Source organism: Herpailurus yagouaroundi, unplaced genomic scaffold (assembly GCF_014898765.1).
Source record: "Herpailurus yagouaroundi ecotype Mexico unplaced genomic scaffold, PumYag 162, whole genome shotgun sequence".
NCBI classification, from domain to species: Eukaryota; Metazoa; Chordata; class Mammalia; order Carnivora; family Felidae; genus Herpailurus; species Herpailurus yagouaroundi.
Window position 1 is genome coordinate 48715704 of NW_024412403.1, and position 19748 is coordinate 48735451.

Consider the following 19748-nt stretch of genomic DNA (forward strand, 5'->3'; position numbering starts at 1 on the left):
TTTTTTTTTTTTTCCTTCCCCTCCCCCATGGGTTCCTGTTAAGTTTCTCAGGATCCACATAAGAGTGAAACCATATGGTATCTGTCTTTCTCTGTATGGCTTATTTCACTTAGCATCACACTCTCCAGTTCCATCCACGTTGCTACAAAAGGCCATATTTCATTTTTTCTCATTGCCACGTAGTATTCCATAGTGTATATAAACCACAATTTCTTTATCCATTCATCAGTTGATGGACATTTAGGCTCTTTCCATAATTTGGCTATTGTTGAGAGTGCTGCTATGAACATTGGGGTACAAGTGCCCCTATGCATCAGTACTCCTGTGTCCCTTGGATAAATTCCTAGCAGTGCTATTGCTGGGTCATAGGGTAGGTCTATTTTTAATTTTCTGAGGAACCTCCACACTGCTTTCCAGAGCGGCTGCACCAATTTGCATTCCCACCAACAGTGCAAGAGGGTTCCCGTTTCTCCACATCCTCTCCAGCATCTATAGTCTCCTGATTTGTTCATTTTGGCCACTCTGACTGGCGTGAGGTGATACCTGAGTGTGGTTTTGATTTGTATTTCCCTGATAAGGAGCGACGCTGAACATCTTTTCATGTGCCTGTTGGCCATCCGGATGTCTTCTTTAGAGAAGTGTCTATTCATGTTTTCTGCCCATTTCTTCACTGGGTTATTTGCTTTTCGGGTGTGGAGTTTGGTGAGCTCTTTATAGATTTTGGATACTAGCCCTTTGTCCGATATGTCATTTGCAAATATCTTTTCCCATTCCGTTGGTTGCCTTTTCGTTTTGTTGGTTGTTTCCTTTGCTGTGCAGAAGCTTTTTATCTTCATAAGGTCCCAGTCATTCACTTCTGCTTTTAATTCCCTTGCCTTTGGGGATGTGTCGAGTAAGAGATTGCTACGGCTGAGGTCAGAGAGGTCTTTTCCTGCTTTCTCCTCTAAGGTTTTGATGGTTTCCTGTCTCACATTCAGGTCCTTGATCCATTTTGAGTTTATTTTTGTGAATGGTGTGAGAAAGTGGTCTAGTTTCAACCTTCTGCATGTTGCTGTCCAGTTCTCCCAGCACCATTTGTTAAAGAGACTGTCTTTTTTCCATTGGATGTTCTTTCCTGCTTTGTCAAAGATGAGTTGGCCATACGTTTGTGGGTCTAGTTCTGGGGTTTCTATTCTATTCCATTGGTCTATGTGTCTGTTTTTGTGCCAATACCATGCTGTCTTGATGATGACAGCTTTGTAGTAGAGGCTAAAGTCTGGGATTGTGATGCCTCCTGCTTTGGTCTTCTTCTTCAAAATGACTTTGGCTATTCGGGGCCTTTTGTGGTTCCATATGAATTTTAGGATTGCTTGTTCTAGTTTCGAGAAGAATGCTGGTGCAATTTTGATTGGGATTGCATTGAATGTGTAGATAGCTTTGGGTAGTATTGACATTTTGACAATATTTATTCTTCCAATCCATGAGCAGGGAATGTCTTTCCATTTCTTTAAATCTTCTTCAATTACCTTCATAAGCTTTCGATAGTTTTCAGCATACAGATCCTTTACATCTTTGGTTAGATTTATTCCTAGGTATTTTATGCTTCTTGGTGCAATTGTGAATGGGATCAGTTTCCTTATTTGTCTTTCTGTTGCTTCATTGTTAGTGTATAAGAATGCAACTGATTTCTGTACATTGATTTTGTATCCTGCAACTTTGCTGAATTCATGGATCAGTTCTAGCAGACTTTTGGTGGAGTCTGTCGGATTTTCCATGTATAATATCATGTCATCTGCAAAAAGCGAAAGCTTGACTTCATCTTTGCCAATTTTGATGCCTTTGATTTCCTTTTGTTGTCTGATTGCTGATGCTAGAACTTCCAGCACTATGTTAAACAACAGCGGTGAGAGTGGGCATCCCTGTCATGTTCCTGATCTCAGGGAAAAAGCTCTCAGTTTTTCCCCGTTGAGGATGATGTTAGCTGTGGGCTTTTCATAAATGGCTTTTATGATCTTTAAGTATGTTCCTTCTATCCCGACTTTCTCAAGGGTTTTTATTAAGAAAGGGTGCTGGATTTTGTCAAAGGCCTTTTCTGCATCGATTGACAGGATCATATGGTTTTTCTCTTTTTTTTTTTGTTAATGTGATGTATCACGTTGATTGATTTGCGAATGTTGAACCAGCCCTGCATCCCAGGAATGAATCCCACTTGATCATGGTGAATAATTCTTTTTATATGCCGTTGAATTCGATTTGCTAGTATCTTATTGAGAATTTTGGCATCCATATTCATCAGGGATATTGGCCTGTAGTTCTCTTTTTTTACTGGGTCTCTGTCTGGTTTAGAAATCAAAGTAATACTGGCTTCATAGAATGAGTCTGGAAGTTTTCCTTCCCTTTCTATTTCTTGGAATAGCTTGAGAAGGATAGGTATTATCTCTGCTTTAAACGTCTGGTAGAACTCCCCTGGGAAGCCATCTGGTCCTGGACTCTTATTTGTTGGGAGATTTTTGATAACCGATTCAATTTCTTCGCTGGTGATGGGTCTGTTCAAGCTTTCTATTTCCTCCTGATTGAGTTTTGGAAGAGTGTGGGTATTCAGGAATTTGTCCATTTCTTCCAGGTTGTCCAATTTGTTGGCATATAATTTTTCATAGTATTCCCTGATAATTGTTTGTATCTCTGAGGGATTGGTTGTAATAATTCCATTTTCATTCATGATTTTATCTATTTGGGTCATCTCGCGTTTCTTTTTGAGAAGCCTGGCTAGAGGTTTGTCAATTTTGTTTATTTTTTCAAAAAACCAACTCTTGGTTTCGTTGATCTGCTCTACAGTTTTTTTAGATTCTATATTGTTTATTTCTGCTCTGGTCTTTATTATTTCTCTTCTTCTGCTGGGTTTAGGCTGCCTTTGCTGTTCTGCTTCTATTTCCTTTAGGTGTGCTGTTAGATTTTGTATTTGGGATTTTTCTTGTTTCTTGAGATAGGCCTGGATTGCAATGTATTTTCCTCTCAGGACTGCCTTCGCTGCGTCCCAAAGCGTTTGGATTGTTGTATTTTCATTTTCGTTTGTTTCCATATATTTTTTAATTTCTTCTCGAATTGCCTGGTTGACCCACTCATTCGTTAGTAGGGTGTTCTTTAACCTCCATGCTTTTGGAGGTTTTCCAGACTTTTTTCTGTGGTTGATTTCAAGCTTCATAGCATTGTGGTCTGAAAGTATGCATGGTATGATTTCAATTCTTGTAAATTTATGAAGGGCTGTTTTGTGACCCAGTATATGATCTATCTTGGAGAATGTTCCATGTGCACTCGAGAAGAAAGTATATTCTGTTGCTTTGGGATGCAGAGTTCTAAATATATCTGTCAAGTCCATCTGATCCAATGTCTCATTCAGGGCCCTTGTTTCTTTATTGACCGTGTGTCTAGATGATCTATCCATTTCTGTAAGTGGGGTGTTAAAGTCCCCTGCAATGACCACATTCTTCTCAATAAGGTTGCTTGTGTTTATGAGTAATTGTTTTATATATTTGGGCGCTCCGGTATTCGGTGCATAGACATTTATAATTGTTAGCTCTTCCTGATGGATAGACCCTGTCACTATTATATAATGTCCTTCTTCATCTCTTGTTACAGCCTTTAATTTAAAGTCTAGTTTGTCTGATATAAGTATGGCTACTCCAGCTTTCTTTTGGCTTCCAGTAGCATGATAAATAGTTCTCCATCCCCTCACTCTCAATCTAAAGGTGTCCTCAGGTCTAAAATGAGTCTCTTGTAGACAGCAAATAGATGGGTCTTGTTTTTTTATCCATTCTGATACCCTATGTCTTTTGGTTGGCGCATTTAATCCATTTACATTCAGTGTTATTATAGAAAGATATGGGTTTAGAGTCATTGTGATGTCTGTATGTTTTATGCTTGTAGTGATGTCTCTGGTACTTTGTCTCACAGGGTCCCCCTTAGGATCTCTTGTAGGGCTGGTTTAGTGGTGACAAATTCCTTCAGTTTTTGTTTGTTCGGGAAGACCTTTATCTCTCCTTCTATTCTAAATGACAGGCTTGCTGGATAAAGGATTCTCGGCTGCATATTTTTTCTGTCTAGCACACTGAAAATCTCGTGCCAACTCTTTCTGGCCTGCCAAGTTTCAAAAGAGAGATCAGTCACGAGTCTTATAGGTCTCCCTTTATATGTGAGGGCACGTTTACCCCTTGCTGCTTTCAGAATTTTCTCTTTATCCTTGTATTTTGCCAGTTTCACTATGATATGTCGTGCAGAAGATCGATTCAAGTTACGTCTGAAGGGAGTTCTCTGTGCCTCTTGGATTTCAATGCCTTTTTCCTTCCCCAGTTCAGGGAAGTTCTCAGCTATTATTTCTTCAAGTACCCCTTCAGCACCTTTCCCTCTCTCTTCCTCCTCTGGGATACCAATTATGCGTATATTATTTCTTTTTAGTGTATCACTTAGTTCTCTAATTTTCCCCTCATACTCCTGGATTTTTTTTATCTCTCTTTTTCTCAGCTTCCTCTTTTCCCATAACTTTATCTTCTAGTTCACCTATTCTCTCCTCTGCCTCTTCAATCTGAGCTGTGGTGGTTTCCATTTTGTTATGCATTTCATTTAGAGCGTTTTTCAGCTCCTCGTGACTGTTCCTTAGTCCCTTGATCTCTGTAGCAAGAGATTCTCTGCTGTCAGCTATACTGTTTTCAAGCCCAGCGATTAATTTTATGACTATTATTCTAAATTCACTTTCTGTTATATTATTTAAATCCTTTTTGATCAGCTCATTAGCTGTTGTTATTTCCTGGAGATTCTTCTGAGGGGAATTCTTCCGCTTGGTCATTTTGGATAGTCCCTGGCGTGGTGAGGACCTGCAGGGCACTTCCCCTGTGCTGTGGTGTATAACTGGAGTTGGTGGGCGGAGCCGCAGTCAGACCTGATGTCTGCCCCCAGCCCACCGCTGGGGCCACAGTCAGACTGGTGCGTGCCTTCTCTTCCCCTCTCCTAGGGGCGGGATTCACTGTGGGGTGGGGTGGCCTGTCTGGGCTACTTGCACACTGCCAGGCTTGTGATGCTGGGGTCTGGTGTCTTAGCTGGGGTGGGTAGGCAAGGTGCACAGGGGCAGGAGGGGCAGGCTTAGCTTGCTTCTCCTTAGGTGATCCACTTCAGGAGGGGCCCTGTGGCAGCAGGAGGGAGTCAGATCCGCTGCCGGAGGTTTGGCTCCGCAGAAGCGCAGAGTTGGGTGTTTGCGCGGAGCGAGCAAGTTCCCTGGCAGGAACTGGTTCTCTTTGGGATTTTGGCTGGGGGATGGGCGGGGAAGATGGCGCTGGCGAGCGCCTTTGTTCCCCACCAAACTGAGCTCTGTCGTCCGGGGGCTCAGCAGCTTTCCTTCCCTTTGTCCTCCAGCCTTCCCGCTTTCTGAGCAGAGCTGTTAACTTATGACCTCCCAGCCGCTAAGTTGCGCTTGCTGTCGGAACACAGTCCGTCAGGCCCCTCCGCTTTTTGCAAGCCAGACTTGGGGGCTCTGCTTTGCCGGCGAGCCGCCCCTCCGCCCCGGCTCCCTCCCGCCAGTCCGTGGAGCGCGCACCGCCTCGCCGCCCTTCCTACCCTCTTCCGTGGGCCTCTCGTCTGCGCTTGGCTCCGGCGCCTCCGTTCTGCTAATCCTCTGGTGGTTTTCTGGGTTATTTAGGCAGGTGTAGGTGGAATCTAAGTGATCAGCAGGACGCGCGGTGAGCCCAGCGTCCTCCTACACCGCCATCTTCCCGAGAGTCCTCTTTTCTTTTCTTTTCTTTTCCTTTTCTTTTCTTTTCTTTTCTTTTCTTTTCTTTTCTTTTCTTTTCTTTTCTTTTCTTTTCTTTCTTTCTTTCTTTCTTCTTTCTTTCTTTCTTTCTTTCTTTCTTTCTTTCTTTCTAATAGCCATTCTAATAGATGTGAAGTTTTAATCTCCATGTATTTGGGGGGTTTTTCTATTTTTTTCTTGTGGTTGATTTCAAGTTTCATAACATTGTGATCTGAAAATATGCATGATATGATCTCAATCTTTTTGTACCTGTTGAGGGCTGTTTTGTAACCCAGTATGTGATCTACTTTGGAGAATGTTCCATATGTACTCTATAAGAGTGTGTATTATGTTGCTTTAGGATGAAATGTTCTGAATATACCTGTTAAGTCCATCTGGTCCAATGTGTCATTCAGAGCCATTGTTTTCTTATTGATTTTCTGCCTAGATAATCTGTCCATTGTTGTGAGTGGAGTATTAAAGTCTCCTGCAATTATTGTATTATTATCAATGTTTGCTTATGTTTGTGACTAATTGATTTTTATATTTGAGTGCTTCTATGTTGGGGGCATAAATATTTATAATTGTTAGCTATTCTTGATGGATAGACCCCTTAATTATGATTTAATACCTTTCTTCATCTCTTGTTACAGTCTTTATTTTAAAATCTAGTTTGTCTGATACAAATATGGCTACTCTGGCTTTCTTTTGATATCCATTAGCATGATAGATTGTTCTCCATCCCCTCACTTTTTTTTTTAATGTTTATTTATTATTAAGAGACAGAGAGAGACAGAACATGAGCATGGGAGGGGCAGAGAGAGGAGGAGACACAGAATCCAAAGCAGGCTCCAGGCTCCGAGCTGTCAGCACAGAGTGCAACACAGGTCTCGAACTCATAAACCGCGAGATCACGACCTGAGCCAAAGTTGGATGCTTAACTGACTGAGCCACCCAGCCCTCCCCCCCCCCCCTTTCAATCTGCAGGTGTCCTTAGGTCTAAAATGAGTCTCCTATAGACAGCATAGAGATAGATCTTACTTTTTTTATCCATTCTGATATCTATGTCTTTTGATTGGGACATTTAATCCATTTACATTCAGAGTGATTATTGAAAGATACAAATTTATTGCCATTGCGTTACCTGTAGATTTCATGTTTGTTGTGATGCCTCTGGTCCTTTGTAGTCTTTGCTGTTTCCACTCACAGAGTCCCCCTTAGGATCTCCTGCAGGGCTAGTTTAGTGATCATGAACTCATTTAGTTTTTGTTTGTCCGGGAAAGCTTTTATCTCTCCTTCTACTCTGAATGACAGCCTTGCTGGATAAAGGATTTTTGGCTGCACACTTTTCCTATTCAGCACATTGAATATTTCCTGCCACTCCCTTCTGGCCTGCCAAGTTTCAGTGGGCAGGTCTGCTACTATCCTTATGTGTCTACTCTTGAAGGTTAAGAACCTTTTGTACCTAGCTGCTTTCAGAATTCTCTCTTTATCTATGTATTTTGCCAATTTCATTATGATACGTCATGGTGTTGACCTGTTTTTGTTGATTTGTAAGGGAGTTCACTGTACCTCTTGGATTTGGATGCCTGTTTCCTTCCCCAGATTAGGGAAGTTCTCAGCTATAATTTGTTCAAATAAACCTTCTGCCCCTTTCTCTTGCTCTTCTTCTCCTGGGGCTCCTATGATATGGATATTGTTTCGTTTCATGGAATTACTTAGTTCTCTAATTCTCCTCTCATGATCTAGTAATTTCCTTTCCCTCTTTTTTTCAGCTTCATTAATTTCCATGGTTTTATCTTGTGTTTTACCTATTATCTCCTCTGCTTTTTCCATCTTCACTGTCACTGTATCTAGTTTATTTTGGATCTCAGTTATAACATTTTAAAATTCATCCTAGTTCTTAGGTCTTTGATCTCCACAGCAAGAATTTCTCTGGTGTCTTCTATGCTTTTTTTCAAGCCCGGTTATTAATCTTATGACTGTTCTTCTAATGCATGTTCACATATATTGTTTATATCTGTTTTGGGTAATGTTCTGGCTTTGATTTCTTCTTGACCTTTCTTCTGGGGAGAATTCCTCCATTTTGTCATTGTGGCTGTTTCTGTCTTTTGTGTGTTTTAAGAGCTTATTATGTGTCTTGCACCCTTGAGTACTACTATATTTAAAAGGAGTCATATGCTGCCTGGGGCCTGCACTCCAGGAAGTGTTTTTGGCATATGTTGCATGTACTCTTTTGTTGCATTTGGCTGCTCTGTCCCACTGGTCAGTCCTCTGCAGAGCTCCTCCTAGCTTGTAATGGTGCAGTGTTTGGACTTTTAACTAGGTGTGCTTTGATTTGTTGTTGAAGTAACTCTGGGGAAAAAAAGCGGGGGGTGGGGGGGAGAGCCTAATTCCATAAAAAGAGAAAAATGAAGGGGGAAAAGAAAACCAAATAGAGAATCAAAAAACTATAAGGCTAATTCCAGAGAAAGAGGAAGGAAAATAAAGAAGAAGACAAAAGAGAAAATATGATAAAAGAATAGAATAAAAATGCCTAATCAAAAAATATATATATTATATATAAATTATTATATAATAAGTAATATAAATATAATTAAATAATTAAAAATGTACAAAATAAGAATTCACATATATTTATAAATATAAAAATATATATTTATAAATATATATATATGTATGTATGTATGTATGGTTTGACCATAACAAATCAGAAACTATGAGCCTGATTCCAAAAGAAAAAAAGAAGAAGAGGGAGGAAAGAAGAAGAAAAGGAAAGAAAAAGAAACAGATGTCTGTTGGTGCCTGGGACAGGTGGCTGTGCTGGTCTGGAGGAGAGGCCAGCTGCTTTGGGCAGCCAGTCTTGCTCCAATAAACAAACAGTTACCAGGCACAGAGGGGTGGGTTTGGTGTAAGCTTGTCCTGCCTCCACTGGGGGCTGCTGTGCTGCTCTCTGAAGTCCCACCATGTTGGTGTTGGGGGGAAAATGGAAACACCCCAATCTTTCCTCCCCGGCCCAGGTGTCTCAACCCACGCTGTTCAGGCAGCCCTCAGAATAGCGAGGGCAGTCATTTTCCCTGCTCTACAGTTCTCCTGCTCCTTCTAGGCACTCAGCTGGGATTCAGAACTTCGAATCTTAAAGGACCCAGCTCTGTGTGGCTCCTCTCCCCTGTTCCAGAGTAGGGCCTCACGGTCTTGCTGATAAAAGGCTTTTTGGCTGGTACCCTCAGGGTCTTTTGTCCTTGGGGAGGCAATAAACCCTCTTCCCAGAGCACTCTGGAAGAGGGGACTATTCTCTCCTAGCGTGCTCTGAGGTCGCTACACCGGGCTGTGCACTTCGGCCGGCTCCCTTCTCCCCAGGAGCGTGTGCTAGGGCTCCTGGCTCCGCTCCAGAGAAAGTCAGTCCCTTATGAAACCTCCAAATTTCAGCTCCAAAGGCTGTTTGCAAACAAACAAACAAACAAACAAAACCCTCAAAAAACTGGTACTCTTGTATATCTCTTTCCCCTGTCCAGGGTCCAGAGAGGTTTTTCCTTTTGTGCTAAATGGATGCTGCACTTTCACAACCCCTCTTTCTTTCTCTCCCTTTTGTCTCTCCACAGAAAGTGTTCTTTCCCCTCCGTGCCTATGCCATTTTATCTCCCCCAGTTCACATACACGCACCTTGATTCTGCCAGGCTCTCTCCCTCCAACTGTGGAGATGCTTCTGCCACTCCGAAGTGTGAAGTTTTAATAGAATTGAATTTTAAATTCTTCCAGACTTTCTTAAGAAGAATAAATAATAAATGATGCATATGCATCATACACTTAAGTAGTTTAACTGTTGATACATATTTTCAAAATTAGGAGACAGTCATATAGCTAAAAAGTTAAAACAACTCTAATGTTGGGGCGCCTGGGTGGCGCAGTCGGTTAAGCGTCCGACTTCAGCCAGGTCACGATCTCGCGGTCCGGGAGTTCGAGCCCTGCGTCAGGCTCTGGGCTGATGCTCGGAGCCTGGAGCCTGTTTCCGATTCTGTGTCTCCCTCTCTCTCTACCTCTCCCCCATTCATGCTCTGTCTCTCTCTCTGTCCCAAAAAATAAATAAACGTTGAAAAAAAAATTAAAAAAAAACAACAACTCTAATGTTTATTAACTGATGAATGGATAAATAAAATGTAGTATAACATGCAGTGGAATATTATTTGGCAATAAAAAACATGTACTGATACATGCTATAACATAGATAGACGTTGAAAACATTATGCTAAGAAACCAGACACAAAGACTGCATAAATAAAATTCCATATATAAACTGTCCAGAATTGGGGCACCTAACTGGCTCAGTTAGGAGAGCATGAGACTCTTGATCTTGAGGTTATGAATTTGAGCCCCACATTGGGTGTAGAGATTACTTAAAAATAAATAAACTTTAAAAAATAAAATGTCCAGAATAGGTAAGTGTGTAGGGACAGAAAGTAAATCAGTGGTTGCCAGAGGCTGGGAGTAGGGTGGGGAGGAGTGGAGAATGGCTGATAACGGATGTAGAGTTTAAGTGCAGAAAGACACATGTAAAAAAATAAGAGATAAACTAAGCGTTGTTTTCACCTCCTGTTTGGAGTGTGTACAGCTAAAGTTTTAATAAATTTTGAAATTATAGGGAAAAGAAGATTTTTAGAATGTGGTTATGGGCAAAACAATTTAGAAAAAAGTGAAATAAACAGTTTTTTTTGTTTCGGTGGCAGATTTTCTCTGACTTTTTGACTTAGGAACACAACATGCATAATCCTAGTTGCTTTTAAAAATGATAATTTTGAATGGATTCAATATAGTCAGAAAATAATTATGTACAAAAATTTAAATTGAATTTATTAATCCTAGAAGCATTTAGAAATCTGTATTTAATTTGGTAGTGCTTAAAAATTCATGTTCCCCCCCATCATACCCCTTTAATTTGCATTGTGCAAATGCTTCCATATGCTAGAAGTTACTCACCATTTGGTTGAAGAAGAAAAATTCAGTTGCTAGTTTGAATAAACATTAACTTCATATGAACTTAGTCACATTGTTTGCCTTGCTATAATTCTAAAGCAACTTGGGTTACAGTGTTTAGGTGATGTTGCCACAAACCATCAGGTGAGGGGAAATTCTGTTGTTTTATTTAGGCTTTGAAAATGTGTCCTTGATAGGTCATCAACAATAACCTGTAGCGTCGTACTAACAAATAGTATGGTTTTCAATGTCATAGAGTTAGGAAGAGATGCATTTCTGTTACTTGGCAACCCCAAAGCTTTGGATTTGCTTTGTGTTGAACCTTCTAGCAAAGTAGACAGTTACTTATTTTCCAGATTTAACTAGGATAAATGGACAAGACCTATACTTTCCTATTTTAAGAGCTATCTGAATCCCCAGTACGTTTCTACCAACCTTTGGCTTGTGAGGTTAGTAAGAAGCCACCATAATCAAAGAAGATTGATTGATTGATTGATTATGAAATTTGTTGTCAGCTGGTTTCCTTACAACACCCAGTGCTCATCCCAACAGGTGCCCTCCTCAATGCCCATCACCCACTTTCCCCTCCCTCCCCCCCATCAACCCTCAGATTATTCTGTTTTTAAGAGTCTCTTAGGGTTTGCCTCCTTCCCTCTCTGTAACTTTTTTTTTCCCCTTCCCCTCCCCCATGGTCTTCTGTTAAGTTTCTCAGGATCCACATTAGAATGAAAACATATGGTATCTGTCTTTCTCTGTATGACTTATTCACTTAACATAACACTCTCCATTTCCATCCATGTTGCTACCAAAGGCCATATTTCATTCTTTCTCATTGCCAAGTAGTATTCCATTGTGTATATAAACCACAACTTCTATATCCATTCATCAGTTGATAGACATTTAGTCTTTTTCCATAATTTGGCTATTGTTGAAAGTGCTGCTATAAACATTGGGGTACAGGTGCCCCTATGCATCAGCACTCCTGTATCCCTTGGGTAAATTCCTAGCAGTGCTATTGCTGGGTTATAGGGTAGATCTATTTTTAATTTTTTGAGGAACCTCCACACTGTTTTCCAAAGTGGCTGCACCAGTTTGCATTCCCACCAACAGTGCAAGAGGGTTCCTGTTTCTCCACATCCTCTCCAGCGTCTATAGTGTCCTAATTTGTTCATTGTAGCCACTCTGACTTTGAATATTCTCACCTCAAAGAAGATTTAAAAAACCATAAACTCCCCCCCACCATCATATACCCCCAGACACGTGTCTTGATTTTGAATGTTAGGTATTGCTTGCTCAAAAGTAGAAGGAAACTTGGTTTAGGGGGAAGGAAAGTTCTATTTGAGAGCTAAGTGCCATAGAGTTCCTATCTCTCGATAGGAACTTGACTCTTACTTGAATTATTTAACTTCACTATTTTCAGCTGTTTTGCTACTTTTTACAAGTGCATTTGTAATGTTGAAGGTCTGATAACTGAACTTTTGAATACTTTGTTCAGAAGATAACATTAATTTAGTTTGTGAGAGATGCCTTTTACTACTTAAGTTGGAGCGTATTCTGGTTTCTTGCTCATGGTTGTACTGTTGGAGACCATGTTTGTGGTTCCCTGGGGGCAGCATCAAAGACTACAACAGCAGCTGTATCAACAGGGATGTGCTTGTACATTATTATGATTTAAAAAGTATGTCGAGGGTTGGGCATTTTGCCCTAGAATACCGACTTTGTTGTCTGGAATAGTAAGGGATTTGGCAAAGTTACTTCAAAAAGAAACCAAGGATTTTTGCCCTGAAAAATAGAAAAATTCTAGTTCTTCATTTATTTGGTAGAAGAATTCTATCTCATATGATGGTATTTACAGTTCATTTACATATTTAATCATTAAAAATATGGTATTTCTCAAAGATCACATTAAATTATCTTTGTTTTATGGTTACAAACAACCTTTCACATTCTAACAGCCTCTCTTGTACATTTTGACCAGATGAGAAGAGATAAACCCCATTCTTTATCAACTATAGGCCTGAAGCATTTCTGAACAGTAGACTTGAAATCTTTTTCCCTCACTTTCTTGTCCAACACTTTGGTGACCACATAGCAAAAGGAAAAGAAATGTTTCTTGTGTGGTTACTAGTTATATTCTTGTTCTTATGAATTTGTAGTAGCTAAAATTTGATCACTACTTTTGTTTTGAATATGATCCCAAGTGATTATATATATTTCATTTAATTCCATTCCATTAAGAGGGTAACACTTTAGTAAATTTACCCATTTAAACTAATATTCTTGGAATCCTGTCAGTAGGGGAGATTTACATTATCTTATTAAGAGAATGTGAAATGGTAGTAAATTATTTTCCTCAAAACCATCTTCCCACCCCCCCCACCCCCACCCCCAGTGTGACAAAATCTTGGTTTCCTGATCGTAGTGGGAGACTCTTTCAGGCTGCTTCAAAGATTTTTAGAAATTGTCTGGCTGAGTTATGGATTTTTATTTATATAGATTTCTTATGTTTTGTACATTAAAATTATAAACAATGACTAAAACTCAGCTTTTGAGAATTCTGAGAGAATTACTTATTTTAAGTGGTTATTTCATGGCTAAAAAACAATTCATAATGTTTGTGAAAGTTTTTGAAAAATATATTATTTTGACCATATACAAACAAAAATAAAATTTATTTCATGTTTAATTTTCTCCTTAAACCTAGCAGACTGTACATAACTGCTTGCTGAGTACTCAATGATGTATTCTTTTTCTTTAAAAGAATATATATATTAGATATATATATTTAATATGTAAAATGGTGATGCCATTAGAACTTTTTTTGTTCATCTGACATTTATTGGACACTTACTGTAAGCTAGGCACAGCTCTAGGCATGATACCTGTGTGAGTTATGTACTAAGTATTCCCATACAGCACTGAATTCTTGGCAGAATTTTATGATTTCTCCTCTTTGCCAATATTTAGCATAATATCAGGAGCATAAATTCTGGAACCAGACTGTTAAAATTGGAATCTTGGCTAGAATACTTACTAGATGAGTGTTCATAAACTATATAACCCCTCTTTGCTTCAACTTTTGCATATGTAAACTGGGGCCAGTGATGATTGTGGTTACTTCATAGGGTTGTTGTGAGAATCAAAATAACACCTGGACAGTATTTGGAACACTGCCTGGCACAAAGATAGTGCTCTGTAAAGTGTGAGTCAGTACTACTACCATGAATAGTAATATTACTGTGACTTTTAAGTGCTGTCATCCTGCTTGTGCTGTCTTCTCTTTTTAACTTTCTTTAATTTTAGAAAACATAACTGAGCTTGTTAGAACTAAGTGCAAAATGAGAGTAAATTGCATGAAACCCTAGATTCCCTTCCAAGGAAACAAAATGCTGTGTGTATGCCTTGGCATTACATTTTGGCTACTGAGAACCTTTTCTTCGTAGACACACACAGCCTTTAATAGGCCATGGTTATAAATTAATCTTCAATAAGAAAAAAATAAGTAGAATTGATCTATTAAGGACTTGTTTTTTAGGGAAAAAGACCTTGCAGAAGCTCTGGAAGCAGGAGGTTGTGATCTTGAAACTTTGAGAAATATAATTCAGGGAAGACCACTACCTGCTAATCTGAGGGCCAAAGTTTGGAAGGTAAAGTAACTGAAAACTAAAGCAAAATGTCATCACTTAAGAATAACATTTGAGAATTTTTATGTTCATTTGTCTAAGTTGCAAAAAATTTATCATCTTCTGACCATGTTGCATCGAGAATTTATCAAACAGAGCAACTTAAATGGTGTGTTTCTGTCATGTTTGGTTATTTAATAATATAGGTTTTGAAGGGCAATGCTTTTTCTTTTGTAGTCATTACAAATGATGTTTATAAAGATTGTTTAATGAAATGGGAAAATGAAACCAATGAGTAAAATAGGATTTATAATTGCAGACATGGAATTATCTCAGCTATATTAAAGACAAGGTGGGGAGAGGACATAGGTCTCTCTGTGTGTTGGAATTATAGGACATTTTACTTTGCTTTATTTTCCTCTTCATCTGTTTTGTAGTGTATGTGTCACTTTTTAATTTTAAATTAAGATTTTGTTATGATTACAAAAGAAATACTGTTTGTTAAAACATAACAAGCAGCAGATAAGATAAAAACTATCTACTGTCTATCACCTATGGGTAAAACACATAATAATGTCTTGGTATATATCTTTTTATTTTTTCTTCTCTGCACATATATCTGTAACAGAAATGGAATAATAATTGTACATAGCATTCTGAATGTTTTATTGTAGAAATTTAAAACACATACAAAAGTAGACTTGCATAATGAACCCCCATGACCCATCACTTAGTTTTAACTGTTAATATTTGGCCAGTCTTGTGTGATTAGTATCTCTATGCTTTCCTCCCTGTCTCACCCACTGGATTATTTTAAATCCTTGGTAGCACACTAAAATACTTTAGTATGAAAGTCTAAAAGATAAAGACTTTTAAAATAAGCATAATACCATTAAACTAAAAAAAATAATAATTCCTTAATGTGTCCTCACATGGCTGAAGGGATAGGGGCTCTCTGGGGTCTCTTTTATGAAGGCACTAATTCCATTATGAGGGCTCCACCCTCATGACCTAGTCACCTCCCAAAGGCCTCACCTCTAAATAACATCGCATTGGGGATTAGGTTTCAACATCTGAATTTTGTGGGAGGACACAAACATTTAGTCTATAATATTGATGATGTTTGCTGAAATAAATTTGTGTATGCTATTCACTGGATTGACATGAAGTAGTAAAATTTAATGTAGGGAGATTTAAAATAATTGTGTTCATTATGATATGACTGAAGGGATCAGCATTTGGTGGAGTGTAAATACATTACTTTGTAATCTTTGAAGTATGTATTATTATTTCAAAATTCAGGACTTTCCATTATTACAGTATATTTTCTAAAAATGAGACATGACATACAAAGCTAATTGCTTTTATCTTTCTTCCAGATTGCTCTAAATGTTGCAGGAAAAGGTGATAGTTTGGCATCATGGGATGGTATTTTAGACTTGCCAGAACAGAATGCCATTCACAAAGATTGTGTAGAGTTTATCGGTAAGTTTAATAATTGTTTTCAAACTGAAAAATTTTGAAAATAATATTGTGAGGTAGAAGAGTTACTCTTTAATAGAATCATCTTGTTACAGTTTGGGATATGTTAAATTTGTGAATGGCTAGTAAACAGTCGTAGGACTTCTCTTTGGAAATTCTTATGAAGTAATATCTAGTATTTATAAGAAAGAGAGCCCAATTTTTAGTGTAGGGTTTTTTTTGGTTTTTTTGTTTGTTTGTTTTTTGGCTTATATGTTCAGTTCTTCTGGTACCTTTATAGTTTTGTTGCAGTTTTAAAATTGTTTTTTTGTGAAAAGGTCTGTATGATCTTTAGTCTTCACATTAAAGGGGTCTGTGTTCTAAAAGTTTACCTATAAACTTTTGCAGATCATAGGTAATGATCTGTAATAAAAAAAAAACCCACAAAACTATTTTAAGTCATGGATGAAAAGGTTTCCTGTCACTCCACAAGGTCTTTTCAAGCTTAAATGAATTTAGTTTGTATTTTTAAATTCATCTATAGTCCTTAGTGTCTTTTTGTTTTTCTTTTTATTACAATTTAGTTAAATTTTATTAGATAGGCTTTTGTGTACTAACCACAACAGAAACATTATTGCTAGTGTATTCAAAGGAAAGGGAATTTATTGGTAGGGAATTAATAACCTTCTCTGACAAAGCTATAGTGACAGCTGCCCATCATTGGGTAGATGATAATCTTTTGTTTAGAAAACACCTTTTTGCTTTCCAGGAATATGGGTTAAGCATCTTTCCTACCTCTCTACCTCGGATTGCCCATTTTTATGTTTAACATATATATAGGTCAAGTATTATTGAGTTAAATACTGAATAGCTAGTAAATACTAAATAAAAGGAAACATGCTTTTGTGTAGTTTTCTTTTGCCCTTGTCATGCTCTGAATACACTAAGGAAGTATTGTGTGTTTGAAAACAAGTGTTACTTGCAATAACTGAGTCTCTAACAGGCCCTTGGTAACTTAATTTTGACACTTATTTTCTAGAACAGCTTTCAGTGCCACAAGAGAAAGCAACAGAATTACTTTTGGATATTGAATCCGTAATCACCTTTTACTGTAAATCACGTAACATTAACTACAGCACATCCCTCAGCTGGATACATCTACTGAAACCATTGGTGCATCTTCAGTTGCCACGCAGCGATTTATACAACTGCTTTTATGCTATCATGAATAAGTACATCCCCAGGTAAAACACGTTTTAGTAATAATAGTTTTTAAATGAATAAAAGTCTGATTTGTTTTGAACTAAAGTTAGATTTACTTTGGTGGTAAAGTAAAAGGTTCAAGTATTTGAATCTTAACTGTTATTTGACTTTATTTCTGTGGTTGTAAACATTTTTTAAAGGGTTCTTTGGTTAAGAATTTATGCTTGTAAAGTTGGTACAATCTTTTGGTAGTATCCCTATTATAATTTCTTTCCTTATAAAAATAACATTTTAGTGTCTATACGAAAAGTAAAATTTTTGGAGTGCTGCCTTAAGTGAGGTGCTAGCATTACAGCTTGACATGTAATCCTATATATGCAGGCACTGAACAAGTAATTAGGAGTGTGCTGAGTATTAGGAAGATGAAATATAGAATGCTAAGGGCATATTCAGTGGGGGCGACCTAACTTGTCCTGGAGGTCAGAGATGACTTCCCTGGGCAAGTGACCCTTAGGCTGAGACTAGATAGGTAGATGTTTAGATGGTTGCAGGTGTGGAGGGCCAGAGGAGAGGTAGTGCAGGGGCTGCATCCATGAGGCCGGAAAGAATTCTTGTAGTTCCCTGTGCTACCGATTAGGTAGTCAGGATTTCAGAGCGAAGAGGAACTTTTGACATAATCTGCACAGGGAATTTTGGATGCACACTGGAGTCCTTGAGGGAGCTCTTAAAAATCCTGATGCGTATTTTTATATCTGACTATCAAATCTCTGAGAAGGGCACCCAGGCATCATTGTTTTTTTTAGAGCTTCTCAGTTGACTGCAATGTGCAGCCAAAGTAGAGAACTCTACTATTCTGGAGCTTGGTAGTTAAATGACTACCATTCTTTACTGCTTTCTGTGATACACACTATACTAAATGCAGGTGTTTTGTGTGTTTTCTTATTTAAACTATGACCGCTAAAGGGTAGGTATCTCTGATATACAAGTACAAAAACTGAGGCAAAGGAAGAGATTAAAGACTTACTCATGATTACACGTCTGGTGTATGTCTGAGTCAAGATTTGAACCTAAGTTTGGATGGCCACCTGTGTTTTAACTAATACAGTTTTCCACCCTGGTTGCTTGTTAGAAACCACTGAATAACTTTTTCTTTAATAGCTCAAGATACCATTTTCAGATCATAAAATTTATCCTTTTAGTGTGTGTATAGCTCATTGTTTTTTAGTATAGTCACAGGATTGTGCAGCCATAACCACAAAATTTTTTAGAACATTTTCATCTCCAAGAAGGAATCCTGTACCCATTAGTAGTCAACTCTCCATTTTCCCCCAACACTGTCAGCCCTAAGCAACCACTTCCTGAGGCAATCTTTCTGTGTCTGTGAATTTACATGCATTGCATGGCTATATCACATTTTATTTACTCATTCAACAGTTGGACATTTGGATTATTTTCACATTTTGGTTATGAATAATGCTGCTGTGAACATTTGTGTACAAGTTTTTGTGTAGACGTGTATTTCATTTCTCTTGGGTATGTACCTATAAGTGAAATTGCTGAGTTATATTGTGACTCTATGTTTAACCTTTTGAGGAATTGCCAGCCTTTTCCATAAGTATATCATTTTACATTTCCACCAGTAGTGAATGAAGATCCCACTTTTTCCACTGTCAACATTAAAAAAAAAATTATTATAGCCAAACTAATGAGTGTGAAGTGATATCTCATTATGGTTTTGCTTTGCATTTCTGTGATAGTCAGTGATGTTTAGCATCTTTCATGTGCTTTCTGGCAGTGTGTGTATCTTCTTTGGGGAAATGTCTGTTTAGCCCAAGAACTTTTAAAACATGTGGGTCCTTGAAGTTTCAACTATAAGTGCACTAGGTAGAGCCTAGGCATATTTTTTAAAAACTCCCCAGGGTAGAGAACCTCTTTGCTACCTTGAAGCCACAGTGCTTCATATACGTAAAACAGACCCAGAGATGCCGGGAATCAGGACTGTGGTCGTGGTAGAGCAAGACTGGAATTCATACTTATGAATCATTCAGTTGCACTAGGTTTCTCAACTGCTTGTATTTTACCACTGCTCGGTGTAACAGAGCTAGTGATGGCAAGGGACATGATGCTCCAACTTTTTCTCTAGAGACTATGTTGGTAGGTAGTTAGTAATAGTAGGGGAGGGGGCTTTACCCTGAGTTGTATAGTACACTATCTTGTTAGGTTCCTCCAGGTACTGTTTCTATGAGTTCCACATGTAATACAGCACTCCAGGCAGGGTCAGCATTAATGCCTCTGGATAGAACACAGCCCCACAAAATGCTGCTAGAAGAATTCCATTGTAATGTATCTTCTCATTACAGATCCAGTGTAACATGGGTAGAATCCTGTCAAGTCAAGCACAGTGCCTTGCAGTGGAGAGTAGCTTTGCAGTACAGAGCTATTAAATGAATAGATGCTGTTGCAGTAGCTAACTCCCTGAGATGTCCTGCTAGGGACACATACTAGGCAATGGTTCCTACAATTTTATGTCTCTACTCTAAGGTTTCCGTGTCTTGCCTTAACAGTCAATTGCCTTGCATATATTAGAGTGGGGAAAGTATTCAGGTGAAGGAAGAGGTAATCTTGCCAGTATGAATCCAGTTCTGTCTCTGGGCTTCTGAATTAACAGCCTAGGGCCTTCTCTACAAAATTTCCCTGTTATCTACAATATAAAAAAAAAAAAAGTAGATAGAGAG

At 38.5% G+C, this 19748-nt stretch overlaps 1 protein-coding gene across 2 annotated transcripts in view; it reads left to right on the forward strand.

The window, feature by feature from the left end:
- The window catches only part of TBC1D23 (TBC1 domain family member 23), a 65584-nt gene that overhangs the window by 13923 nt on the left and 31913 nt on the right, over window positions 1–19748 (forward strand). For both annotated transcript variants that reach the window (XM_040484309.1, XM_040484308.1), the window contains exons 2-4: window positions 14262–14373; window positions 15729–15834; window positions 16850–17054. In XM_040484309.1, the coding sequence (XP_040340243.1) occupies window positions 14262–14373; window positions 15729–15834; window positions 16850–17054 (423 nt within the window). The remainder of the gene's footprint in view (window positions 1–14261; window positions 14374–15728; window positions 15835–16849; window positions 17055–19748) is intronic.